This window comes from Paraphaeosphaeria sporulosa (genome assembly GCF_001642045.1).
Source record: "Paraphaeosphaeria sporulosa strain AP3s5-JAC2a unplaced genomic scaffold CC84scaffold_5, whole genome shotgun sequence".
Lineage (NCBI taxonomy): Eukaryota > Fungi > Ascomycota > Dothideomycetes > Pleosporales > Didymosphaeriaceae > Paraphaeosphaeria > Paraphaeosphaeria sporulosa.
The window spans coordinates 2,136,434-2,161,532 of record NW_017253364.1 but is presented as its reverse complement, the minus strand read 5'-3'; the positions used below and the strand labels follow the sequence as shown (position 1 = coordinate 2,161,532).

Below are 25,099 nucleotides of genomic sequence, written 5' to 3'. Positions count from 1 at the left end.
GCTGCTCAGTGGCCTATGCAGCATCCGTTCGGCATATACATAATGCAGCCCGACGTGACTTGGATGTGCGTACCTCGATGCATGTCTTCACAACGACGCCTCCCTGTTGTCACTGTGACACCACTGTACCCAAGCGAGCTGAAGGCTATCGATGCGCCTTGGCTGCGAGGGCCATGTCGATCAAGTGATGATGATCCTTTTGCAGCTCACCGCTTGACAGCGCCAGTTCTCGCGCAGCACGCGCACGCTCAGGCGACGGCATCCGGTCTCCGGTGCATGCATCGCGGCGGGCGCTCGCATGCGTTTGTTCCTGCGCAAGCGTCGAGCCAAGGACGATGCTTTGTGGTTGTCAGCAGCCTACCCCGCCTCTGTCTCCGAAATGTCTCCCCACCACCACACGACGGCGGCGTTACTTGCCCACCCTTCCCAACCTACGCGTCATACCCATCCCGCCGCACGTCCAGTGGCCCCCGCCCGCTCCCGCATCCTTATACCCTTTGTTCTCCGCCTCAAGAATGCCCCCCGACCTGAATTCTCTTCCACCCTCGTCACCATCCCCTGTGAACACGCCCCTCCAAGCACGCCTCTCGCCCACCGAACAGCAGAGTCGCACCATGTCGCAGTCGCGCTCGCACACGCCGCCGCACTCCCTCGCCGCAGCAGCCACCATGAACGCCGGCATCCAGAATGAGGATCTGCGGCGGCAGTCTTCGGGTAGTATGCGGAGGGAAGTAGAGCGAGCACGGCGCCGGTCAAGCATACGGCTGAACCTCAACCTCAACGACCCGGCCGTCCCCGCCCCAGGAGAAATGCAGAGGAGCCCCTCGTCGAGGAGTCGCGGCGCACCGTGGCCTCAGAGCCCGCACCACGAGCGCGCGCCGAGCCTGGGCGACCTGCACCAGGAGCTCGAGTACGAGCAGGAGGGCCAGGTGGTAAGCTACGCCAAGTCATCCGTCAGAGTCTCTTGTACCACTTCAGACAACTCTCGCAGTTTCGACTGCATTGAGCATAAAAGTCAATATAGCGACTAATCACCCCCAGAACCGCCTCCTCAACATGATCCGCCAGCAGCAATCCCAGATCCAAGCCCTCACCACCCAGTCCGCACAACCCAACACCTCCGCCGTCGACGACAGCACCCCTACTTCCGAACGCTCCATGTCCATGCCGCCGCTGCCCACTCAACCCACCGCCATCCCCGCCCGCACCACCATGTCCCGCCAGTCCTCCTTCGCCAGCCGCTCTCGCAACAGCTCGCAGGCCGTCTCTCCCGCGCTCCGACCCACTTCCTCGCACGGCTTTGTTGGTTTCGAAAGCAGCGAGAGTCTGCCGCCGAGCAGCTGGGGCGGAAGAGAGAGGGACGAGAGCGCGTTCTACCAGGCGGAGACGCAGAACCTGACGCGGGAGAACCAGATGCTCAAGCAGCGGATACGCGAGTTGGGTAGGCTACCGCCCTCTTTTCGTCGACGTGCAAACTGACTGATGGGCAAACAGAACGTCAACTCTCCGAAGCTGCCTCCGCCCCCGCCTCCAACACCATCACACATTCGCCAGCTACCGCTTCCAATCTGCACAGCAGCCCCCCGATTAGTCGCCAGGCCACCGGCACCGCATAGCCGCCTTCCCTTCCCTTCTTATTCGATCTAGTCGTCTATCAAATGTCTTGGTTAAGGCCGGGGTGGGCGTTGATATGTATTGCATGGCTGGGCGTTATGGGTGCGCCTATGAAATGGTTAAATGGCATGTTCCGCGGCACTGCCCTTTTCTTTATCTTTCCCTACCTCTCTTTTGCGCGCATGGAAGCAGCGAGAGCGCTGGGGTGCCATGGACATGGTGGTGTTCGCGGACGCTTGTCGTCGGCCGCTCGTGCGGTGACGTTGGGAAGCTCCACCTGCGAGCGACGGTACAGGACACGCCGGTGCAGAACAGCGTGCTACCCTTGTACCGGTCGCCTGGAACCCAGTGCCGGTGTCCCACGAGCTCGGCTTCTGCTCATTAGGAAATCCCGTGACGCTGTTGACTTCAACAACGTGCTCGACATCCCTGCGGCCATGCGCAATCGTGAAGCTGAGAGAATCAAATGCATGAGTCCTCACATGCTCAACCAGTCATGGATGATGGCGACGCGGAGAGAATCAGTTGCATGAATATCTGAATAATCAAATACTCAACCAATCAGGGATATACTACAGAAAAGCGCATATGGCCCTGCGTCTCAGAGTCGTCTGCAGTACCACCGGCAATGCATTCTAGAAGATCTGACCGGTGCATAACCCAGTCAATTCCAATTCCAATCCCACGCACTCCCTAACGCCGGCTCCGGATGCTTGAACGAAAAGACTTCCCACCACGCGACCTTGGACGTGAATCCTACTCGTCGTCCTCGGCCTCTTCCACCGTCGCGCGCGGCGGCCGCTGTGAGACGGTGCCGCTCGGGGGTGCAGCTTCTGAACCCGTGGGCTGTGGTGCTGACTCTGCCGCGACGGGGGCGGGTGCGGGAGCAGCAGCTTCGGCCTGGGCTTCGGGCTGGGGTGTTGCGGTACCAGAGATGGCCTTTTTGCCTTTTGCGGGCTTGAGGGGTGTGCCCGCGGCTTTGGCAGCGAGCTTGGCGGCTTTCTTCTCCTTCTTTGCGCGCTTCTTGTTCTTGATGTCCTCGGGTGTCTGTTACATGTCAGATCGATCCTCAAGCTTGTAGGTTAATGGGAGTTTCGTACCTCTTGCCATGCCCAGACCGGCCGGAACGAGTCGAAGAAGCCCACGTCCTCGAAAAGGTTAGGGTATAGCCATAGACCAGGAGCCGCTGTGAACATGGTGATGATGAAAAGAATCAATCGGAAGATAGCCATGGCGAAGAACAGACCGATGAGACCGAGCATGCCCATACTAAGGTACCACACGCCGAGCCTCAGCTTCATCGGCCATAGCGGGAAGAGCACGACGGCAAGGATACCGACGAGCGCACCGACCGCATATAGCTTCTGCTTCCACTGCGAGCCCTCGTATAGCCATATGTAGTAACAGTCGTCGTTGGCTTCCTGGTGCTGCTCGATGCGAACGGTCCAGAGGCCCTTGACGCGCTTGGCTTTGGCGTGGTTGTGGCCGTCATGCGCGTGGTCAGGATCTACTTTGTTGACGCGGAGGGCAAGAAGGGAGAGCGGGAGCTTCTTGAACGCGTTCTCGGCGGTGACGCGGTCGTTCACTTTGGGAAGGATGGGGTTCTTGGAGCACGCCTTCTCGTACGCTGGAGACATGAGTGCGCGGATTGCACGCTTGACTGTGAGTTTTTAGCACTGCCCGACACACTCGCACAGTCTCATAGAAACCGTACCTCGAAACATGTCTTTGCGCTTCTCGTCGTGGATAACTGTGCGCGGCTTCAAGTCCTGGTTCTTCAGCCAATTTGCAAGCGCGATCGCGTCTGGCTGCGGCGGTCCTGGCTGGATCGGCTGCTGCTGCTGCTGCTGCTGTTGCTGCTGCATCTGTTGCTGGCGCAACTGCGCTTGGTGCTGTGCCATGGCTTGCTGCTTGAGTCGGTTGATGTACTCGGGCACGGTCATGCCGGCCTTTTCTGCCTCGATAGCAAGTTGGCGTTGCATGTGCGCTATCTGCTCTGGCGTGGGCTGTTGGCCTGGTTGCGGTGGGCCCATGGGCATTCCTTGGGGTGGTCCTTGAGGTGGACCTTGCGGAGGCCCTTCAGGCTGCGGTGGCGCTTCTGAGCTCATGTTGTGAATAGTGGGTGGGACGCAGAAGAAGGGAGAGGTGAGTGAGACAGCGGGTGTCGAACGCAAGGTCGCCCCGGGGTTGTTTTATACGGGAAAATGAAAGCGCGCGTTGAAAGGCCGTAACGTAGATGTTCGGAAACATGCCACATCGCCAACAATTAGCGTCGGCCCGGATTATCTCCAAGCGCCGAAGCGCGAACAAAAACTTCGACCTCGCGTGGTTCGATACCTATTACCCACGCATATAATCTTGCAACCATCCGACAGCCACAATGAAGTCCATTAGGCACAGCCAACGACGTGTCTGCTTCGCATTAGAGATATAGCTTCACGGCCTCCTGCCCCCTATGCTCGACTCAACATACTTCGCATTAGGTCGCGCCTTCCACTGCCTAGTCAGCGTGCTCGCACCACTCTACTCACACTTCGCAATGGCCTTAATCTGTTTACGGCGGTCTACTTTGAAGCAATGCAAACCTCGAAGAGCCTCTTCGATTTCGCTTCATGGTGGCGGCGATGCAGGGGAGTCTTATGTCACGCATTTGAGCGGGATGGCGCCGACGCCTTTGCTGTCGACAGCCAGAGGCGCACTCCAGCCAACGCTGTGTCACCAGCGCACAGAGCTGGCGCAGCAAATTTTTGAGGTTTAAGAACCCGCAGTCTGCTGATCCATTCGGCATCCGGCAATACCTGTCCTAGGGTCTTCTCCGTGCTTCCTGAACATGGAAGCTCGGAGACTTGAGCAACCTGAACACAGGCGAAAAGTATGTGTACCGTCGCAGCAGCAAGAAGCCGTCTCGTGGGAGCCCACAGAAGACGATTGTGATGTAACTTCACCAACACTCTGGGTCATATCTCTTGTTTTCGGACTCGACCATGGTTTGACCCTATTTTGGATGTGAAGAAGAGGAACGACCTACTACTCACCGCTGCACCGGCCTCTGGCAATGGTGTAGTGGTCCATCATTTACGGTCTACATATGTTACGTAGCGTGACGACATGGCTTGCGATGCAGGGTGTTTCAGCCGCGCATGTATAACGTGAGCCCCGGAGGATTAGGTGCTGATATCTGATACTTGGTGAGCGGCACAGACGAGACACTACGACAAGTCGCTGCCAGTCTTGGAAAGCGAAATGGGGATTTCGTGCCCGATGGCTGCCAACCCCGATGTTTGCCAGGGAAGGTCAACAGTAGTGCACAGGCGACGGCGCGGGCTTGCATGGGTCTCACCGATGCAGTAATGTGTAATCTAGGCTAAACGGTTCGCGGCGAGCGGTGCTTGCCAGTTGCTGCGGGCGCCCCATAATTAGAGGAGAACTGACTTCTTGGTGCTGGGCCAGGCAACGGTGATGATCAGAGTCATCACGGCCATCAGAGTCTGGGAGGGTCTTGCGACGGTAGCAGCGGCTCAGCTGCATTGCAGCATGGCGGGCAAGCGTTGCGGCGGTGGCAAGACGGCGTCCTCTGGCAGGGCGCATCGGGGGCCGTTGAGTGGTGAGGTCGACGCGGCCTGGGCGCCACATGGCCTTTGTTTCGTCTATGCAGCTGGGCCTGGTGCAATGCCAGCGCCAGCGACGCACATCTGGGGCTGTCGCCAGTTGCGTGGCGGTCCCAGCGCGAGCGTGGCGACACGCACTCGAAGGCTGCCGCGCAGAGCAGGGCAGCAGTGGGATGCGGACGGGGCACGCGGGAGCCGGCAGCGACTCGACGTGAAATGTGCAGTGGGCAGTGTGCAGGCATCTGGCGGTGATGATAGGGCGGTTCTACGGGCTGTTGGCGGCGTCGTGGACCAGGACCTTATGCAAGCCACGAAAGCTCGAACCCATGGACAGCAATAGCGCTGCCAACGCCCGCTGGATCTCCCGCGTTCAATCTGCAAGCACAGGTAGTCTACCCCGTCATCCGCCCTGTCCCGCTACAAGTCACAAATCTCTGAGCCTGTGCCTGGCCTTGACCTGCGCTTGCACTGCGCGTCCTTGCTGCTGCTCGAGACAGAGGCAGCCGGCACAACGCGACCGCGCCTGCGCCTGCCTCGCATCAGTCCTCGTACGCTCCGAGCCCGCCGCAACGCTGCACAGCATCTCGCCCAGCCCGATCCGACATCCCATACGCCCCGGCGCCCAGGCAGACGCCAACGCGCATCCTGTAAGTGCGTGTAGAGTGTGTGCAGCGGCCCTGCTTTGCTGCAAACATCCCCGATCGCCAGCGGCCCTGCACGCGGGCGGCGAAGCATTCCGCCAGCGGGCGCCCCAGGCAATAACACGTTGGCCTCCGCCCTTGCATCCCTCTGACGAGCACCCGCCCAGAGGTGTCGTTTCATCGCTGACCGCTGCCCGCCGTGCAGACCTCCCCTCCCGACGCCGCGAACCCATCCCGCGACCCACGCATCCCTCTAGAGCAGAGCGTGCAGACGACGATCCTCCCACCGCTGTCCCCACCCGCCCGGGCTTCTGCTGGTTTCCAGTCTGGAGCGCCCGGTGCCCGCAGTCCTGACCACGATTCCCAAGACATGTCATGTGCGGGAGACTGGCGACGACTTCGCAAAGGCATAGGCACAAGCCGGTCTTGGTGCAAGCGTCTTGCAATTGATCCGCACCACCAACGACTCCACCGCAGTCCCGCGGTACCGGTAGCTGTTTGGTGCATCTGACAGGCATCATTGACGCATTCGACTTGCTCAAAGAGAGAGCATATCTTAGCTGCCTCTGGCACAGACAGCCAGCACTAATCTTCTACCAGCGTCTACATCGGCATTGTCCACCATGACGATGGTCCGACACTACCCTCCCCCGCTGCATTCGCCGCTGGGCCCCTTTCAGCAGCCGCTCGCTTCTCCAAATGGCCAGCTACCTCGAAATGCTCCCGGTTTCAACCAGCAAAGTATGGCTCCACAGCTTCCCCAGCAGTACGCCCATCCGTTGTCGCGCCACAACTCGTACCATTCGCAAGGCTCAGATAGTGGAAGGAACACAGTCAAACCACCAGAGCATATGCTTCGGCGTAAGACGCCAAATGGTATCCTTGCAGCAGCTTATGATGGCACCTCGGTGGAGCAGACAGAGAAGCCACATGCTACAAAGCATATCATCCTCCCGGTCACAGCTGAGTCGGGCATGTACAATCTCAACCAGGACCTGCCCCTGCGATCCCCTGGCGTACACCAGGATGCTGCGGCCGACTGGAGTCCCAGTCTGTACTTTCAGTCAGGCTCCGGACGAGCTCTGCCCCAGATTGATTCAATGCTAAATCAGATTCCTCCGCTGCAGAACCATCCCCAGTTTCAGATGTTCGGTAGCCCGTTTGGCGGCGGCCCAGAGCAGATGATGCAGAGCCCTCAGGGACCGACCGTATCCAACGACCAAGGGCCATTTGGCCCATACTGGCACGACGGGACTTTTATACCGTACCGTCCGGCTGCTATGCGAGATCCACGGTACTATAATCACCATGCACCTAATTGGTCCCACCCTCAACACAACGCATATATGACCCATGCATACAACAACACCTTGCCCAACATGCAGAATATCCAACCACATCCTTACCAACTACAACAGCTTCAAACCCCTTATCAGATTCTTGGTAGATCAGCGAACGACTACCCCGCTTCTTTCCAGCAGCCTCATCCCAACGCCGCGTTAGACTATCAAGACCAACCGTTACCTGTTCCTCCCAGCCATCGCCCTCACCCGGACTACTCACTCGCATCCAGTCACAGTACTCATGTCGTAGACCAGTTTCCAACACCGAGTACAGCTGAGTTTGGCCCGCAATCACTAAACGCGCTGAGTCGAGAGAAGATCTTCGCTTGGGCACATACTGTCTACGTGGACCTGCTCAAATACTTACAGTCGACACGCAAGACTAGCTCACAACACTCCAATGGCCACCAACAGCCCGTACGACCACATATCTATCCTAAGCCCCCGAAACAGCCAGCGGCCAATTTTTCTAGCGCGCCAACTAATGCGACCAACGTGCACGCGTCTGAGGCTTCGCAGACGGCAAAGTTCGATTTTCATCTGCAGCAGCAGACCAATAGAGATACCTTCCGTAGACCGTCGCATACCCGCTCTTCGTCTGCATGGTCTGTCGCTGGGGTCGATCCGAATGTTAATAGACAGTCATGGTACCCGTCACAAACACAACCGTTCGCAAATCCACATTCCATCCATCCACAAGTTGCCGGGATGGAACCGTTGCGCCCTCTTCGACGCATGTCTGGTTCTGTTGCTGGGATTCATCAACTGCGGAACGAAGTGCCCCCGAGCATGACAGCGGCTTCCGCACTGGATGCCATAACGAAACACTGTGAGGAAAGCAACTGGAATTGGATAGACGGTATTCTTTTGGGTGGATGTCTTGCTTACGCGCTTGGTGACTATCAAAAAGCGCATGGGTGGTATAAGCACATTCTAAAATTAGACACAGAGTGAGTTCAGCGATCAGGTCACAGAGAAGACTACTAACAACCACAGCCATGTCGAAGCGACGTCCAATCTAGCAGCCACTTTCCTTGCCCTGCATCAGAAACAAGAAGCTGAGCGGTATTGGCGAAGAGCCGTAAAGCTACGGCCTAGTTATTTTGAGGCAGTAGAACATCTGCTAGGGTTGCTGTGCAGTGACCATAGGAACAAGGAAGCAGTGCAAATTATTGAAGAGGTGGAGAGTTCGTTGAAGCTGGTAAAGAAAGAAGTCTTGAAGAACGTAGACGGACGAAGTGAATGTTCAACGTCAACATCCGAATCGCCACGCTTATCCGAAGTGTCAGATCGGCCGGTGTTTGAGTACGAGACCGAGAACGACTCGATTCCCAAGGATCCCGAGGAAACAGCTGGGGCAGACCAGCCGGGTTTCGGTTCCAGTGGCTACGCCATTGCTGGGTGCGACAACGGCCGTATCCTTGCTCTGGTGCACGCGAAAGGGAACATGTTGTATGCTCTTGGCGATAACGCTGGTGCGGCAAAGGCATTCGAGAATGCTGTGCTCATTGGTGCAGGCTTACACATGCAAGGTATCGACGGTCTGATTCAGCACATACTGTCTGTTGTGGGCTACGATGGTTCGGAACGTTCTCCTGGTGGCCGTCGGACTGCTCCATCCAACGACCCGATCCTACTTCATCCCGAACCAGCACTTAAGACTGCGCAACTTTGCTTCCCGCCGAATGGACAGCTGCCAGGCCTCAGGTACGTTCCTAACGAGGTTATGGCGCGCAAAGCTGCTATTTCAACCACAAGCAATTCTCTCCTATCTCTAGCCAAAATCTTCCAGGATGGCATGGCGACCAATTCACCCAAAGCTACTGCGTTCCAAAGCAATTATGGAGTCAGAGAGATTCTCGCTTTGTATTATCTGTCACTCGCCTTGCAGCCAAGCCCATCCACAGCAAACAATGTGGGCATTCTCCTGGCCAGTGTTCAACAGTCCGCTCCTTCGAAGCGTATCCCGGTCTCAAACACCATGCAAAAACCTACAGTCCCAGGCCTTGTCCCAGGAAGCGGGATAGCTCTTGCGCTTGCGTACTACCACTATGGTCTGATGCTCGACAGTCGTCATGCTCACCTGTATACCAATCTCGGCAGTCTTCTGAAGGATATCGGTCAGTTAGAAGCGGCGATTCAGATGTACGAACAGGCAGTAGCATGCGACAAAAACTTCGACATTGCTCTTGCCAATCTCGCGAATGCTGTCAAGGACAAGGGTCGCATAAGTGACGCGATTGTTTACTACAGGAGAGCAGTGAAGGCGAGCCCAGATTTCGCGGAAGCTGTTTGTGGCCTTGCGAACGCCTTGAACTCGGTTTGTGGATGGCATGGAAGAGGTGGCATCGCTGAGGATCGTGGTTCTCGCGATCGTTGGCATGTGGACGACAATGGCATGCTACTCGATGCCAGGTCTTCAGGGGCAAGGAGCGGTGGTTGGATACACAAGGTTGTAAGCCTCGTTGAAAAACAGCTGGCCGATGGGGAAGATTGGGGACGTGGCATAATGGACGAGCTTTTCATCCAGGACATCCTTCGGTCGCTCACCTTGACAAACAACTCGACTCAAGAGCTACAAGAGGAACAAAGTCGCGTTCGGGGCGAACTCGTGAAATGGCGAGGCCGCAAGTGGGAGGGAGCCCGCCTTGTGCGTCTTGTCGAGCGCGTTATCCGGCGGCTTTCGTGGCAATGGTACCAGGATAAGTACAGGACTGGAAAGGAACGACCAGTCGCAAGCTACCGGCGACCTCACTTGCCGGCAGGACTGACTGTACCTGCTGCTCCAACGGTGCTCCCCTTCCATACTTTCACTTGTCCAATGTCGGCCAAGCAGATCAGGCTGATCTCCCAGCGGAACGGGCTCCGTATCTCTTGCTCGACACTAAGGGCGCCCTGGCTTCCTCCGACCGTGTACGCTCCTCCGCCCCCGCCGACTCCCTATTTGAAAGTCGGTTATGTCTCGTCAGACTTCAATAATCACCCTCTGGCCCATTTGATGCAATCAGTATTCGGTCTCCATAACAAGGCTCGAGTCAAGGCGTATTGTTATGCTACCACGGCCAGCGACAATACAGTACATCGCCAGCAGATCGAGCGAGAAGCACCGGTCTTCTACGATGCCAGCAGTTGGCCTGCCGAACGTCTCGTGAACCAGATTATTAAGGACGGCATACACATTTTGGTCAATCTGAACGGATATACCCGAGGTGCAAGAAACGAAGTGTTTGCTGCCCGTCCAGCACCCATCCAGATGTCCTTCATGGGCTTCGCAGGAACGCTAGGCGCTGAGTGGTGTGACTATCTCCTTGCTGACGACACAGCTGTCCCACCCAACACTCTACGCAGCTGGCGTAGAAACATCGATCTGGAAGACGCACTAGTCGACGAAAACAGTGGTGGCGAAGATGATGACTGGATCTATGCTGAGAACATCATCTACTGTCGCGATACCTTCTTCTGCTGTGATCATCGGCAGAGCGCTCCAGATGCCCAAGAAGCGCAACTCAACTGGGAGGATGAGCAGAAGAGGAGGTGGAGTATGCGGAAATCAATTTTCCCCAACCTTCCAGACGATGCTATCATCCTCGGGAACTTCAATCAGCTGTACAAGGTAAGTTGACCAAGGCTCCACTTCTCTCATATTTCTAATCATCCACTAGATCGAGCCTACGACTTTTCGCACATGGCTCCGCATCCTCCAGAAGGTTCCCAAAGCTATATTATGGCTGCTTCGCTTTCCGGACCTCGGCGAAACCAACCTCAAGCTAACGGCGCAAGCGTGGGCAGGCTCCGAAGTCGCGAACCGCGTAATCTTCACAGATGTCGCACAGAAGAGTCAACACATTGCACGTGCCCGTGTTTGCGATTTGTTCCTCGATACACCTGAGTGCAATGCACACACAACAGCTGCTGATGTTCTCTGGTCAGGCACACCGCTACTCACTCTACCGAGATATAACTACAAGATGTGCTCGCGCATGGCAGCCTCGATTCTCAAAGGTGCCCTCCCGAAAAATCAAGAAGGCGTTCAAGCTGCGAAGGATCTGATTGCAGAGAGTGACGATGACTACGAAGACAAGGCCGTTCGATTAGCCCGTAATTGCAAGTATCAAGACGGCCGCGCGACAGGCCGATTGAGCGAGCTCCGACGCACCCTGTACGAAGCTCGGTGGAGCAGCGGTTTATTTGACACGAAGAGATGGGTGCGAGATCTGGAAGAAGCCTACGACATCGCATGGAAAAAGTGGGAAAGAGGTGAAGGCGGCGACATCTGGCTGAAGAAGAAGACGCAGGAGCCCATTGCCACGGCGTGAACAACAAGATGCACCTTCTATCATTATCTGGCACACATACATATCATCTTCGGGTCGTACATCTTGTCCTGGCCTTTGTGATTACGCTGCATTATCCTCGTTTTGTAGGGATTACCTGGTATTTATTATTCGTTTGCGGATACCCCCCTCCATTACGCATGGTGGACATGGATTTGGACATTTGGGCAGGCATTTTGGATCACATTGTACTGGCATTGGAGGCGTTCGCGCAGTGAGATTTATGAGCGAATGGATTGGCATATGTAGGGGACCGGACTGAACACTGGACATTCGTTAGGTCTGGGTCACGTGGGACATCTTTTCGTAATACTATTTTTGTCATCTGTGAAGCATGGAAGCCTCACGCCAATGAACCCCAACAATTGTAGCCTTCAAAATATCCACGATATATCCGCGATTGCAGAAGGCAAGATAGAACCGGCCCTCCACATGACTTTCCAGTGCATACCAACCCACCAAACGTAATCACAGGGACGGTGGGTGTGGTAGGGGCCGGGGCTAGGTAGACACAGAGATAGGCTAGTAGGAGGGGGAGGTTCCGAGCGGCCAGTGGGTTGGTATTTCCTTATGCGGCAGCCGCGGTAGAAGCGTAGGTGTGCTTGATGACGGGTGTGGGTTTTTCATTTGCTATATAAGCATTGACTTGGAGTACGCGAGATGTACGCTGTATGGTAATATCCCAGACCCCTTATTCTCAAGGTTGCAAGACACACGTGGCTCGCTCCCATTCAGAACTTGGCCTGCAAACCCCATCCAATACTACAGCCGCGAGCAACAACAAAAAGGACAGTAGAAGCAGCATACGCAGCGCCACAGAACGAGATCAACGCAGCATAGTTGGCTCCACCTCCGACATCAACTATGCTTCCCGATACGGGCACTCCAGCCAATGTTGCAAAGCTCACAACGCCATACGCAGTGCCATACTTGCTCGCGTAATCATCAGATCGGCATAACTGTGCAACGCATACAGGTGTTAGACTGTATACCGATCCGCTGAAGAGTCCGTAAAGGACTGCAAAAGCGCTAAGAATCGCACGACTTGAATTGGCATTCAGCCAAAGTCCGAGAATCGATGCCGTACATGCGGCCGAGCTTAAGATCATGACGTTGAACCGACCTATTCTGTCTGCTATCGGCCCCGGTAGCCCACGTCCAAGGATCGAGGCTGCGTTGAGGATCGCTAGGACATGCTGAGAAAGGCTGTGAAGGCCTTTGGAACTGGCATAAGTCGATATGTACGCCGGTGGCACCAGTACAGCCCAGTCCAGGACAAATATCGCCGACATGGTGAGGACAAATCGGAAGTCCTTGAAACCGCGCCAGTCCATGATGAGACTTGCGTGAGGGCTTCTTGGGAGACGCGTTTTGAGGAGTGCGACGCCAACGACCAAGCAGAATGCACTGATGAGAGCGAAACAATTCATGGTCCAAGTGAATCCGATCCTGCCGACAAGTTGGGTGAAAACGATGGGAAATAAGACGCCACCGACTCCACCAGCGGTCGTGGCGATTCCGGTCGCAAGACCGCGGTTTTGGTCGAACCAGTGACCTAAGGTAGCGATACTAGTTGTCCAGAGGACCGAGCATGCGCATCCTCCGAGACCCCCAAATGAGAGGATGAATTGGTAGTATACTATCGCTCAAGTCAGCGGGCTGGAATGATCAAGATTCTGGACACTGGAAACTCACAGCGACACCAACTCGTTGCTACTAAAGAAGCGACAAGTCCCAGAGCGCCAACGGGCAGTAACCTCTTTGCGCCATATCTATCGAACAGCGGTCCTACCGCTGGTCAGGCGGTTTTTTTCCTTAAATGTACGGGAAGATACCATACCGACGATGAACCCACCAAAGAAGAACAGGAATGCGAAGGTGCTGAAGATCCAGCTAATCTCGCTCTCCGTGTAGTCTATTAGGTAGTGCTCGAAAAGCCACGCCTGGAGGATCCCAGTGGAGTTCAAGAGTCCAGATGCAGGTAGCAATGTAAACCATGCTCCAAGAACGACGCTGTACGCTTTCAATCCTCCTTCGGGATAGGCTTGGTATATTGGTGTTGATTCTTGGGCCTGCTCCATTGATGCTGGTATTCACCGACGGGACGGAGACTAAGACTTCTATCCCTCTTGGTTTGAGGAGACTCAACGTGGAGTTATCGACACTGGAGAACGAGAAGATTGTAGAATGGTTTGTAGGCAGCCCACGACTTATAAAAGGCACCCTTGTCGAATAGCTTGAAGCTGATTGGTCACTTTGAAAACACACTGTGCGAAGACTTGAATCTCTTCTTGTTCGCGCGTGATTAACTTTGCAGAAACAGGTTCGATGCTAGTTTTACTTCCTTGGAACGACTATACGAAATTGACAAGGTATGTCACCTGCCATTACACTAAGTCACATGCTGGATCAAACAAATCCTATGCCTTTCTCCACTAATATTAGCGTTCATCTTCCTCTTCCACCTCCGCCTGTTGCTCCGTCCCGTCCGCATTTTCCTTCTTCGCATCGAGCCTTGCACCAGCCTCTTCGAACAGCCTCAGAAGATGCTTCCAAAACGCTCTCGTTTTATCAGGCTCCTTCTCGTCTTAGGAAAGTCTCTTGGCAAGTCCCAATGGTGGGGTTCCAGCTGTCGAATCGACAAATCCAAAATGAAGGATACCTGGAGGAGAAGATCTCTGGAGCCAGCATCTTGCTCCTTTGACCACGGCGATTGTAAACACAGCATACACGATGACACGTGCTGGGCGCTGGCATGTGCGCTGCATTGGAGATTGTCTAGGTAGCCAGATTCACTGTGCATTTATTTGAAGCAAGATATAGTTTGGACGGAGTCTGAGTGGTGTGTTGTGCCGCTGGAGGTGTACAACATATCGCCCCCATATCTAGAGAAGGATAGCACTTCAAATCTTTGTTATCTTCAGAATACAGGTATTACAAAGCAATAACTATTCTCCAATTTTAGTATCGCTCATTTACAATAACCGAGAAACAACCCTCCTTTTTTTCAAGTGGTCGGAGTTAGGTGAAGATAACAAATGTAACGTTGAAGAGCTTGACTGTATGTACTTCGGTCGTCGTCGTTTCAGAAATCGGTGTCTTCATGGTAGGTAATAATCTTGGCTGACAGGACAATCGTGAGGAGATGAATGTTAGATTCTGAGGATGAGACAGAGCCATCACTGGCGGAACACTGTCTGCGACAGGTCTTTAAAGCACACTCATCAGCAATTTCTCAACGCTTTCACGAACCCAATGCAGAGCAAACTGCGCGAGTACTTTAAAATGACTGCAACCCAACGCAAATATTGGGAGGAGTATAGAATGCCCGAGTGTATAGTGATACAGGATACAGATTCGGTGTATCCCAAGGCATCTCATTTCAAGCCTTTACTCATCGATGACCTTGTTCCAGGTCTTCCTGCAAGTCACCCAAGACTGATTGAATACGGAAACAGTGCGGAGGGTGCATCGGTTGTGAAATCGGAAAGCGACTACCATGGCAAGGTCATCGTATCGTACGACTCGGCAACAGGCGCCCACGAGGTGTGGATGGCTGCTGCTAGCATGACAGAGCCCATCCTCAAATCAGCTTAATTCAGACCTTCATGTGATGATTGAGAGGTTTGCTTTCCCCAAATGGTTGCAAGATACCGCACGCTGGGCCCACTTGCAGTGCTTGTTGTACGAGCGTGGCGAGGTCAGAGATATAGATTGCCGCCCATGGAGACAGCGGGCTTGTATTACTGGGTATAGTTATCTGTATTTAGTTCAATTTTCATACTACTTTCCCGATTCTCTAGTGTTGACACCCAACTCTCGATCCGCTCGCTTGACACTGTGAGGTCTTCGCGTGGCCATATGACCAAAATTTCCCAGACCCAGGACCCCACCGATCGCCTCCGGTCGTTCCCAACTACACGAAAATCCAATTAGCCAGACAAACACCAATATCACCCGAAGCCCCTGATCGATCACACCGTCAAGTCATTCCAAAACGGGTTAGCGCGACGAACCTCGACGGACGCGCCCGCGCCAGCATCTACTCCCCGTTACCACGTCAATAACCCAGAACGAAGCTCCCAGTTATCCAGCGCGTCATGTCCAAAGGAAAGACGTTAGCGACACGCGCAAAGCCCAAGAGTAAATCCGCGGCCGCAATCGCGCCGGCATTCACGAAACCAACGTCACCACAGCCGACAGCGATCCCACCATCACGCGCCCACTCATCCGCGTATCATTACCCACTCCTGATTGAGGATGGAGGTGTAGGAAAGGAGCTGTTGAGATGGTTCGACGGCATTGAGGAAGCGAGAAACATGCCGTGGCGCAAGAAGTGGCTTGATCCTGCGGAGCACGAGGGTGCGGAGCCAGAGTTTGGAAAGGTGTTGGAGAAGCGCGCGTATGAGGTCTGGGTTAGCGAAGTTAGTGAGTAGTACCCGGCAGAGGTCCTTTGTTGAGGGTGTGCGTCGCGGCGCGCTCAAGATGAGATAGGCGACGCGTGTTGACGCGCCATCACGTGTATGCACTCAGATAGGCTGGCCCAGGTGCTAAGACTGTGCAGTGTTGCAACAAACCCGCGTCTCGACTGTTATACCATACTTCAATACTTGGATATCGAAATGGCCGACTGTCGAGGCTCTCGCGGAAGCCTCACACGACGACGTCCTCGCCGTCTGGAAAGGTCTGGGCTACTACTCCCGCGCAACGCGTTTACACGACGGCGCCAAAGCCGTCCTCGCTACAACAGATGACGTCCCCTGCAAGATCCCCAGCGCTGTGGATGCCTTGCAAAAGATCCCGGGTATTGGGCGGTACACCGCCGGCGCTGTGTCCAGCATTGCCTTCGGAGAAGCGGAACCCGTCCTCGATGGGAACGTCGCGCGGGTCTTGAGTCGCCAGCTCGGCCTCTACGTTGACGCTAAAGACAAAAAGAGCACAGATGTATTATGGGATGTAGCAGGTTCGCTGGTGAAGAGCGTGGCAGGGTATCCCGAGCAAGGACGCAGCCCCGTCCCCGGACAGTGGAACCAAGCACTCATGGAACTGGGCTCCACCATCTGCACGCCGCGGCCGAAGTGTGAGGAGTGTCCGATCCAGCGGACATGCCGAGTGTACGCTGAGGGGCAAATTCTGTCCACAAAGAAAGCCGCCGTGACCACAGACGTGCCAGACATCGAAGACGCATGTACGCTGTGCTTGCAACTCGACACCGAGGACCTCGCGACCGCACCTGAGGATGCGGGTGACGATGACGAAAATGACGCCGCGCCAAAACCAGCAAAGAAGCGGAAGACAGAACAGAAGCCCCCTGCAAACACCATATCCAACTACTTCACCTCCCGCACGGCTCCAAACCCAAAACCAAAACCAGACCCCGCAACCCCAACCCTTAGCACCGAAGCTGCCCCTCCCGCTACGGAGTCTTCAAACAAGAGAAAAACACCGCCCGCAACGCCCGCCCAAGCAAAAGCAATAGCAACATACTGCTCTCTCTTCCCCAAAAAGATGCCCAAGAAAGCCGTCCCCGAGGAAGACGCCGTCGTTTGCATCATCTCCACGCCCTCCTCGTCCGCCCCCTGCACCACCCGCCGCTACCTCATCGAGCAGCGCCCCGCAAAAGGCCTGCTCGCGTCCCTGTGGCAGTTCCCCCAGCAGACACTGCTACCCGCTGACCAGCTCACCACCGAAGTACGGAAAGCGACAGCCTGCGCTCACGTCGAGAGTCTTGGTCTGGGGTCTTTGGATGTTGGTGAGGTTAGGGAGCTCGGGTCGCTGGTGCATGTGTTTACGCATCTGAAGCTGACGATGCATGTGGTGCATGTTGGGCTTGAGGGGGCGGCGGAGGGGGGCATAGGGGAGGGTAAGACGGCGAGGAAGTGGGTGGAGGAGGGGGATATGGGCGGGGCGACGTTGTCGACGGGCATGCGGAGGTGTTGGGAATTGGTTGCGGGGACTTAGGAGGGGGCGTACGCATCTGGATGAAGGATCAAGCGTCGTGAAACTTTGCAGGGGATTTTTATTTTGGATATCGTCTAGAAGTGGGAATGGGAGGGGATTGACGCTTTGTCATGTTCTTTGTGGGGATTTGGACTCGCGGGAATAAGAAACACTATTGTTTGGAGGAAAGTAGACAGTGGCGTCATGGTATGTACGACAACACAGTTCAGTTTGAGCAAGTTGGATAACAACAACGCTGGCTAATTCGTTAATCAGAGTGCCAATCACTCCCATCCGCCGTCTTCACCGTACCATCATCCGTCTTCCCCGTCTCATCCATCATACGCGCCAATCTCGCATTTCGCCTGTCCACGTCAACACCAGCTCAATAATATCACAAACAGGCCTACACACTTACTCCTCCCTCGCGACACTCTCACTGCTCTCACCCTTCTCCTCAATCTTGCTCTCCTTCAGCGTATCACTCCCCCAATTCGCCTTATCCCTCATTTCCAGCAGAATCTCCTTCAGCTCGGACACCTCCTGCTGCAGCTTCCGGACCTCGAGCACCGCAGTGTCGAACTCGACATTCGGCTTCGTGGACTGCACCTTCTTGTCCCACCCGTCGGCCTCGAAGTCGCACTCGCCCATGACCTGCTCCCACTCCTGGATGACGTCGTCGTCGTCCTCGCCGCGCTTGCGGTTCGTGCGGACCGTATGCGCGGCGCAGGTTTCCAGCCACGCCGTCACGATCAGCAGCGGGCTGTAGATGAAGCCCATGACGTAGTCGTTCAGACGGTCGTACTGTTGGCGGGGGAGCCACCATTCGAAGGGGAGGATGAGCACAAACATCTCGATGAGATTGAAGGGCGCGATGAAGACGTTTTCGTCGGGTGCGCGCACGAATTGCATGGTTTTCTGGGAGAAGAGCGCCATATACTCGTCGATGGCGTTCTCGGTGATGTCTTCGTACGCGGAGTTGTACAGCGCGATGAGGACGTTGAGAAGGATGACCATGACGACGAAGGTGAAGATGTAGTATAGGATCAGACCGAAGGGGTGCTGGAAGCGCTCAAAGCCATCGAACTCGGGGCTCTGCATGATGGCGTTGAGCATAGCTTGGATGACGAAGCCAGAGTCTTGGAGCGAGTTGTCGGTGAGGTCGAGACCGACGAATGCTTGCAGGAAGCCGATGATCACGACGATGAGGAGGGCGAAGAAAATGAGGGATTCGCGCATCATGACCTTGAGCACGACGAGCATGGCGCCAAAGAAGCGGAAGGTGTCGAGGTACAAGAGGAGTCGCATCCAGAACATGGGCGCTCCAAAGGCGAGGAAGTCATAGCTGAGCGTGTTGAAGTGTCCTCGCTTTTCCTCATCGTGTCCAGCTCCGTAGGCACACATGCGCAGGACGAAGGAGGTCGCCAGAAGTGCGTATAGCGTGGAGTTGAACACGTTCCAGAAGCCAATGTAGTAGCGGCCGACCTTCCACAGCTTGGCTGTTTCGTCGCAGATGAAGCCGAGAGTGAAAATGTACAACAACACTTCGACAACATCGAGATCGCCCGAGGGATTGATGGTGTTGATGGCACCTGTGTAGAGCGCAAGGAAGGCGACAGAGATGGCAATTTGGAGGGCGTTCTGGTATCGTGGGACTCTCATACGGTCAGGGTCCAAGTGCGACCAGTAAGAGGTATTCGTCTTGTTCTCCCAGTGGACGAAGCGACTGGGGTCTTCGTCGTCCTGGACCAGCCAGCCCCTCCACAGGTGTTGTATGCATTTCTGGTAGCCAGAGGACCCAATGACGGTCAGGGCATGCAAGTCCACCGCGCGCTCGATGACATTGGCAGGGGCCGTGGGTTCGCCGTCAACGAAGATGGAGTACCTCTTGAGCAGGATATGCTCCATAAGGTAGTTGTGGTCTTCCTCGTCTTCAATGATGCGCTTCGCCATCATCTCAGCAGCTGCCGCGCGGACCTCGTGGAGGTCAGCATCCCACAGCTCCGCCAGCGCCTGTCTCTTGAACCATTTTTGGACCACCAGCAGACAGTATACCACGCAAGCTGCGTAGTCCTCCCCGCCAGCCTCCTTCGCAGTCGCAATGACGGCTTGAGTGAGGACGTGACTGTGCGGTTTGGTAATGAGCTCTTCTTCCAGCTCGCACGGTATTACCTGTTCGAGCTGGTGCTTGAGGCGGAGCGCGACCTTGGTGACCTCTTTCGGTGGCATGGGCGGCGGCGGCGGGCGTTCGCGGCGCACGGGCAGTACTGGCACTTGTTAGGGAGCGTCCAAAACTGCAAATCTCTCGGTTACTGACGCGATCGCATCTCATCTTGGAGCCGGTGTCGCCTGTCGTGGCCGTCTGCATTGAAGAGCTTGCCCCAGCGTACCATGGCGGCGGGGAGCTTGACAGAGCTCCGTCTAGTGCTACGGCGGGTGAGAGTCGCGGTCGCACGCGAAAGTATAGGTTATCAATCACGCGAGAGGTCTTCCACCAGGTTATAGCACAAGATCGGCACAGGTCACGGAATCGGTGAGGAGTTGGCCTTGTTGCGAAACTTGGCTGCGCTAGACAACCAGGTTCGATAGCGGAGCTCCCCAAAGCAAGCTCCGTCATATCGCGATCTATCGACCCCACTGGCCCAAGCTTCCCGCTTCGCGTAAACGCGCCTGCTCACAAGCCTCCGCAACTTCCTCCTGTAATGCGCGCCCGTCTGAATCAGTGTCCGAAGACTGAATTGAGGGAAACGTATACAAATTGCAACACCTTTCCGGTGCGCTTGATATCTTGTCATTCCACCCGAGCACATGCATGATGGCGTCCACAGTCTACGCTGAGGCTGCCCACGACGCCTTGTCCAAAACCTCTACCGAACGCCAGATGCTCACTTTTGACGACCGTTTCGAACCAACAACCGCCGCTTAGTCGGCTTCGGCCACGCCACCCTCGTCGCTCGTGCTCTCGTCCTCGTCGCCGCTGACCTCCTGGTTCTCGCGCTCCCGCTTCTCCATGAGCGCTGCGAGCTCCGCATCGTCGTTCTCCGTGACGGCCTTGGGCGCCATCTTGACCGAACAGTCGCCGCCTGCTTTTGTTATGCTCGCCTTGATATCTTCGATCGCTTGCTCGAGGACCTGAATACCGATGCTCTTGTCGAGACACTGGGATGTGAGGACTGCGGGAATTAGTCTTGCGCAGGGTGCAAGCTGGATCAAGGTGTAATCGTACCGTATAGCGGCGGTGAAACCAGCTTCACCTTCACCTGTGTGTCTTGTGTGTTCTTCGCCTCGGCGGTTCGCAGAGCCTCCTTGACGGCGTCGATGCCCTCGTAGCCGAAGCAGGTCACTGCAACCGTTAGCCATAGTCTCTACGGGTGCATCGCGAACCCTACCCTCAATATCCGACCGCACCTTGGTGGGCTGCGGTGTGAGCCTCTTGCTGATGTATGTCTGCAGCTCGTCCTTGACTACGTCGTTGGGGAAGGTGACGTCCTTCCAGACATCGGGGTTGGTGATGGACAGCTTGAAGGCGTCGATCGAGTGTCCGTACTTCTTGTTCAGCGGCCAGCCGATGTTCTCATACAGCTCCTGGATGGGGGTTTCGGTCTTCTCGGCGACGTGGCGCATGATGGAATGCACCATCTTGGACTTGTTGTACCGCTCCTCGCACTTGATGATATCCTCGGGAGACACACGGCGCTTCGACAAATCGATGTAACCCTTGTCCTTGTCCACACGCAGCACAACGACGACCTCGTTACGGCCAACGCGAATGAGCTTCTGGATCGAACGAATACGACGCCGCGAGAGTTCGGAGAGCAGGATCATGCCGTCGATGTTGTCTGCCAATATTAAAATAAGGCTCCAATCTTTTGTCCTTCTTTGACCCACCGTATTCGAGCAGCTTGACGTAGGCACCCATCTCGGCGATTTGCTTCACGTTCACCATGACGAAGCTCTCCACCTCAGGGTACTTCTCCTCGTAAAACCGGGAGTTTGTGAGAGACATGGTTGCGACTGGCTCCGGCGGCGGAGGCTTGCGATTATTCGGTGGGTAGGGCGACTGTATCGGCGGCTGCGGGGAGGAATAGGCGGCGCGTGTGGAGGGTGAAATCTATCGATGAGTCTTGTGCGCCCCGCGCTGTTGGTTGCCAAGACGCTAGAATGGGCCCCGCTGCGGCGCCTTCCTCATTTTGAGGGACCACATCCAACATCACGACATGACAAAGTATGCTGCTACGGTTCCAGTTGCGATGACTGCGCCCAAGAACATCGAGATGGTATGACCTTAGTATGCTTGTGTGCAATCACCGCCGCGAACTTCGTCGTTTGATGTCTTCTGTGGAGCCTGAAGGCTATTTCGAACCAGCACCTGCAGTTGCACTTTCGAGATAAACAGAGCCTGGCCGTCAACAGGAATAGCCTGGAAGTCAAGTTGAGACGGGCGGACTTGAGGTATCTGGTACTTCCATGGCAGATCTGTCGCGTTATATCGTGCAGGGAAAAGCGGATTACAAGACGTGCCCCATGAGCGTTATTAAGCTTAACAAGTATGTTCTGTGGACATATCGTCCAGTGTCACTACTGGCATCATCCGTGAAGCCGGCTCTCGGCTGTGCGTCCTGCTCGCACTTTCCTGATCTATGTATGGACGTAACACAGTAGGCTACCCTCGGCATATGGATGCGGCAAAGATACCTTTCTTCGAGGTGCAATCCACTAGGGCTGAGAGCAATGTGTATCACAAATGGCTAACGGTCTCACGTATCACTATGTGCATAGGCGAAATACTTCCCTAGGCAGACGGCGTCGTATATGGACAGATAGTTCCGTTCCATAACAGAGCAGAAGACCGCAGCGTTCCTGTTGCTCCCTTGAGGAAATGGCATTTCGAAACATAATTGTTTTTCTATATTTCACTCCTGGTAGCCGCACCATTCAGCGCACGATTGCCTCGTCTCCGCCGTGTTCTCTCAGTAACCTGTACCAGATCGACATCAATAAACCTCAACGTGTAACCTCAGGCGGCCTTCAACCATAGGACTCGTTCGCAGAGCCTCAAATCTCACGCCCTCATTGCAATTGCGGGCATCGAACTGAACCAGCCGCCGCCGCATTGGTCCCACGTCAACCGCACGTGCGCTCGAGCAAACACAGCCGTTTGTCCCCCACCGCATACCCATTCACCTGGCCAACTGTTTCTGCGGCCCTCCGCACACGCTCTATATAAACACTACCTCTCTCCTGCCTCTCTGCCCTCACCCACTCTTTTGACCTCGACCTCGATCTCGACCCCGTCTCTTCGACCGACAATCTCTCCAGCTCTTTCTTAGCTTCAAGTCGAAACACTACTTACCACTCACCACAATGGTTTCCTATCTCTCCCTCGTCGCCATTGCGGCGCTTGCCTCCCTCGCCTTAGCGCAAGGTACGCGGATGCGCGCTCGGGCAGGCACTCCCTGGACACCATGCTGACATCCCAACCCCAGGCCCCGCCAACTGCGCTGCCGGTGTCCAAATCTGCGGCTCAACCTGCTGCACGGGCCCCGCGACCGCCTTTGAGTGCCTGAACGGCGCCTGCGTCCCGCTCAATGGCCCGCTCCCCGTCCCCACCGGCTCGCCCTCCATCAGCATCACGCTGATCACGTCGCCCGCCGCGCCCAACACCACCGTCTCCGTTCCCGTCGTCTCCCTCTCAGAGACCACCGTGGTGGCGACCACCAACGTGACGTCGTGGTCTACCACCGCGTTTCCGACTGGCAACCACACCGCGACAGGCACCGGCGCGAGCGGCACCCACCACGCGTCTGGCACCGAGACTGGCAAGCCTGAGCCGTCTGGTGCTGCGGGCGTCGTGCGCGCCGGCACTGATCTCCTCGGTGCTGCTCTCGCGGTTGCCCTTGGTGCCTTGTAAGTGATGTCGCTTCTGTATGTATTGCGGCCCTTGCTATGTAGCCACACACTAACTGACAAGTACAGGTGATCCGGGATGATGATACAACTATCAACTCTTGTGTCTGTCTGTCAATGATATCAGTCATGATCGAGGCTGTGGCAGTGTGACATAGCGTGAATAGGTGTAATGGCAGGTGCTTCACGAAAGCGGACGCGGAAGTTGCGTTCTGGCACTCGGTCGGCTGCATGAAAAAAGTAACGGATTGAAACGGAATGGGTATTGATGGATTGGACATACCGACATCGTACACCTCATCTAGCGAAATGAAAGAACCTCTCCAATTCCTTTCCTGCTCTTGCGGTGCCATCGTGATACTGTTACACTGCCTTGTCCCATCTCTGCCCTGACAATGGCTACGCAAAGGCCGGTCAAGCCCCAATGCTGCCTCACACCTGTCAATGATTCCAAGTCATAACCCTAATCTCGATTACCACCCCAAGCTACCGATGATACCTCGTCGCCTCCTTCGCCTCCAGCTCCATCCACTGCACCCCATCCGCCTCATGATGTATGATATGCACCCCCTCCACACCCTTCTGCCCATACTCGGGCGGCAACGTGTACTCGGAATCCACCTCCCTTACTGCAAACCCAGGCAGTTCCTCCACACCGCGTCCCCGCTTCCGCCGCCACAGAAAGAATCCACCCGCCGCAACAGCCACCGCACCGAGTACAGCGCCCACGCCGATCCCCGCTGTGGCACCCGTCGACAGGCTTGACTTTGGAGATGCTGCCGATGACGATGGAATCGGGGACGATGTCGCGTCCACAGAACCAGTAGCTGTCGTCACGGCCGTGGAGAGCGTCGTCGCCCCCGTTTTCGCAGCGCCAGATGCTTTCGCCGTGGACGTGGCGTTGACCTGGTCGCATAGGTCTTGAGCGAACTTGAGTGTGGTAGCCTGGTCTTCGGCGTTGCAGGAGCCCTGCATGCAGCTGAAGATGGTGGGGACTTGGTTATTGCACATGCACTCCATGTCGAGGAGGGCGCATTTGCCGTGGTTGTTGCTGATGCATGTTTGCTGGAGAAATTGTCGTTAGCTGATGATTACAGTAGCTGCCCGGGGAATGTCGAGGCGTACAGCACACTTGGGAAAGCCAGTCAAGTCGGTGGGAGCATCTGAGCCAGCGATGGTCCCTAGAAAGAGCGACACCACGAGTGCGAGGAGGAGAGAGATGGACATTGCGTCATGGGTGACAGCCAAAGAAGACAGCAGTCATCAAAAACTTGCTCCTGGTCGATTTGTCTCGCAGAAGGAAGCCTTCAAGAACGAAGGTGCACCCATCTAAGGCTGGAGCGCCCGAGGAGTCAGGCAGAGATATCGCACTCGCTCGAAACGAGCGGCTCGTCGCGACTTGTTGCTTCATCAAACATGCTTACGGGTTGTGGTGCACAGGATTTGAGCAGAGAGGTGGTATTGGTCAATCCCGCGCCCCCTGCAGGATCGCTAGCAACATGGAATACTCTGGGGCCGAATCGGACCAATCCTGGGATGTGGCGGACGCCCCAAACCGTGTAGAAACTCTTCCGGCAGACGTGAAGGCCCAATGGGGGTCATGCCGCTCTCTGACCGCGCCGCTGGTCTTACTTTGGGTCCGTGTGGGGTTCTTGACGGCGGTATCGCTCGGAAGGAAGGAGCGCCCTGCCGCAGAAGGCTGAGTATTGGAG

At 55.7% G+C, this 25,099-nt stretch overlaps 10 protein-coding genes across 10 annotated transcripts; 5 read left to right on the top strand and 5 right to left on the bottom strand.

Annotated features, from left to right (window-relative positions):
- The first annotated feature begins 820 nt into the window (after nt 1–820).
- CC84DRAFT_1164497 (uncharacterized protein) lies at nt 821–1,604 on the top strand. Its single transcript, XM_018178498.1, has one exon. It carries the CDS (start codon nt 1,057–1,059, stop codon nt 1,477–1,479), a length of 423 nt encoding a protein of 140 aa, XP_018036532.1. The 5' UTR covers nt 821–1,056; the 3' UTR covers nt 1,480–1,604.
- Nucleotides 1,605–2,370: 766 nt separating this feature from the next.
- CC84DRAFT_1146052 (translocation protein) lies at nt 2,371–3,915 on the bottom strand (the record flags this gene model as incomplete). The annotated part of the gene is made up of 3 exons (XM_018176542.1): nt 3,329–3,915; nt 2,715–3,274; nt 2,371–2,661 (listed from the first exon to the last, which is right to left on the bottom strand). Exons 1-3 carry the CDS (start codon nt 3,720–3,722, stop codon nt 2,371–2,373), a joined length of 1,245 nt encoding a protein of 414 aa, XP_018036531.1. The 5' UTR covers nt 3,723–3,915.
- A 2,160-nt stretch (nt 3,916–6,075) lies between these two features.
- CC84DRAFT_752089 (uncharacterized protein) lies at nt 6,076–11,897 on the top strand. Its single transcript, XM_018187300.1, has 3 exons — nt 6,076–8,156; nt 8,203–10,819; nt 10,869–11,897. Exons 1-3 carry the CDS (start codon nt 6,487–6,489, stop codon nt 11,520–11,522), a joined length of 4,941 nt encoding a protein of 1,646 aa, XP_018036530.1. The 5' UTR covers nt 6,076–6,486; the 3' UTR covers nt 11,523–11,897.
- Nucleotides 11,898–12,271: 374 nt separating this feature from the next.
- On the bottom strand, nt 12,272–13,621 carry CC84DRAFT_1187160 (MFS monocarboxylate transporter-like protein; the record flags this gene model as incomplete). Its single annotated transcript, XM_018180907.1, has 3 exons — nt 12,272–13,179; nt 13,236–13,334; nt 13,381–13,621. The coding sequence occupies 3 exons, from the start codon at nt 13,619–13,621 to the stop codon at nt 12,272–12,274; spliced, it is 1,248 nt and encodes a 415-aa protein (XP_018036529.1).
- A 909-nt stretch (nt 13,622–14,530) lies between these two features.
- Nucleotides 14,531–15,333, top strand: CC84DRAFT_1164493 (uncharacterized protein). The gene has a single exon (XM_018178497.1). It carries the CDS (start codon nt 14,826–14,828, stop codon nt 15,135–15,137), a length of 312 nt encoding a protein of 103 aa, XP_018036528.1. The 5' UTR covers nt 14,531–14,825; the 3' UTR covers nt 15,138–15,333.
- Nucleotides 15,334–15,859: 526 nt separating this feature from the next.
- Nucleotides 15,860–17,501, top strand: CC84DRAFT_1091302 (DNA glycosylase; the record flags this gene model as incomplete). Its single annotated transcript, XM_018174397.1, has 3 exons — nt 15,860–15,968; nt 16,105–17,081; nt 17,187–17,501. The coding sequence occupies 3 exons, from the start codon at nt 15,860–15,862 to the stop codon at nt 17,499–17,501; spliced, it is 1,401 nt and encodes a 466-aa protein (XP_018036527.1).
- A 393-nt stretch (nt 17,502–17,894) lies between these two features.
- CC84DRAFT_1091923 (uncharacterized protein) lies at nt 17,895–19,873 on the bottom strand (the record flags this gene model as incomplete). The annotated part of the gene is made up of 2 exons (XM_018174421.1): nt 17,895–19,747; nt 19,798–19,873. The coding sequence occupies 2 exons, from the start codon at nt 19,871–19,873 to the stop codon at nt 17,895–17,897; spliced, it is 1,929 nt and encodes a 642-aa protein (XP_018036526.1).
- A 529-nt stretch (nt 19,874–20,402) lies between these two features.
- On the bottom strand, nt 20,403–21,486 carry CC84DRAFT_1090454 (uncharacterized protein; the record flags this gene model as incomplete). The annotated part of the gene is made up of 4 exons (XM_018174356.1): nt 20,403–20,653; nt 20,707–20,823; nt 20,870–21,319; nt 21,369–21,486. The coding sequence occupies 4 exons, from the start codon at nt 21,484–21,486 to the stop codon at nt 20,403–20,405; spliced, it is 936 nt and encodes a 311-aa protein (XP_018036525.1).
- Nucleotides 21,487–22,966: 1,480 nt separating this feature from the next.
- On the top strand, nt 22,967–23,706 carry CC84DRAFT_1259422 (uncharacterized protein; the record flags this gene model as incomplete). Its single annotated transcript, XM_018184910.1, has 2 exons — nt 22,967–23,405; nt 23,457–23,706. A coding segment is annotated over one exon (425 nt), but the record flags the coding sequence as incomplete, so codon positions are not given.
- Nucleotides 23,707–23,873: 167 nt separating this feature from the next.
- Nucleotides 23,874–24,614, bottom strand: CC84DRAFT_1217418 (uncharacterized protein; the record flags this gene model as incomplete). The annotated part of the gene is made up of 2 exons (XM_018182889.1): nt 23,874–24,452; nt 24,513–24,614. The coding sequence occupies 2 exons, from the start codon at nt 24,612–24,614 to the stop codon at nt 23,874–23,876; spliced, it is 681 nt and encodes a 226-aa protein (XP_018036523.1).
- Nucleotides 24,615–25,099: the final 485 nt, after the last annotated feature.

Coding starts and splice junctions, on each gene's coding strand:
- CC84DRAFT_1164497 (XM_018178498.1), top strand. CDS start 1,057: ATGATCCGCCAGCAGCAATCCCAGATCCAAGCCCTCACCACCCAGTCC.
- CC84DRAFT_752089 (XM_018187300.1), top strand. CDS start 6,487: ATGACGATGGTCCGACACTACCCTCCCCCGCTGCATTCGCCGCTGGGC. Junction 8,157..8,202: donor ATTCTAAAATTAGACACAGA/GTGAGTTCAGCG, acceptor TAACAACCACAG/CCATGTCGAAGCGACGTCCA. Junction 10,820..10,868: donor ACTTCAATCAGCTGTACAAG/GTAAGTTGACCA, acceptor ATCATCCACTAG/ATCGAGCCTACGACTTTTCG.
- CC84DRAFT_1164493 (XM_018178497.1), top strand. CDS start 14,826: ATGACTGCAACCCAACGCAAATATTGGGAGGAGTATAGAATGCCCGAG.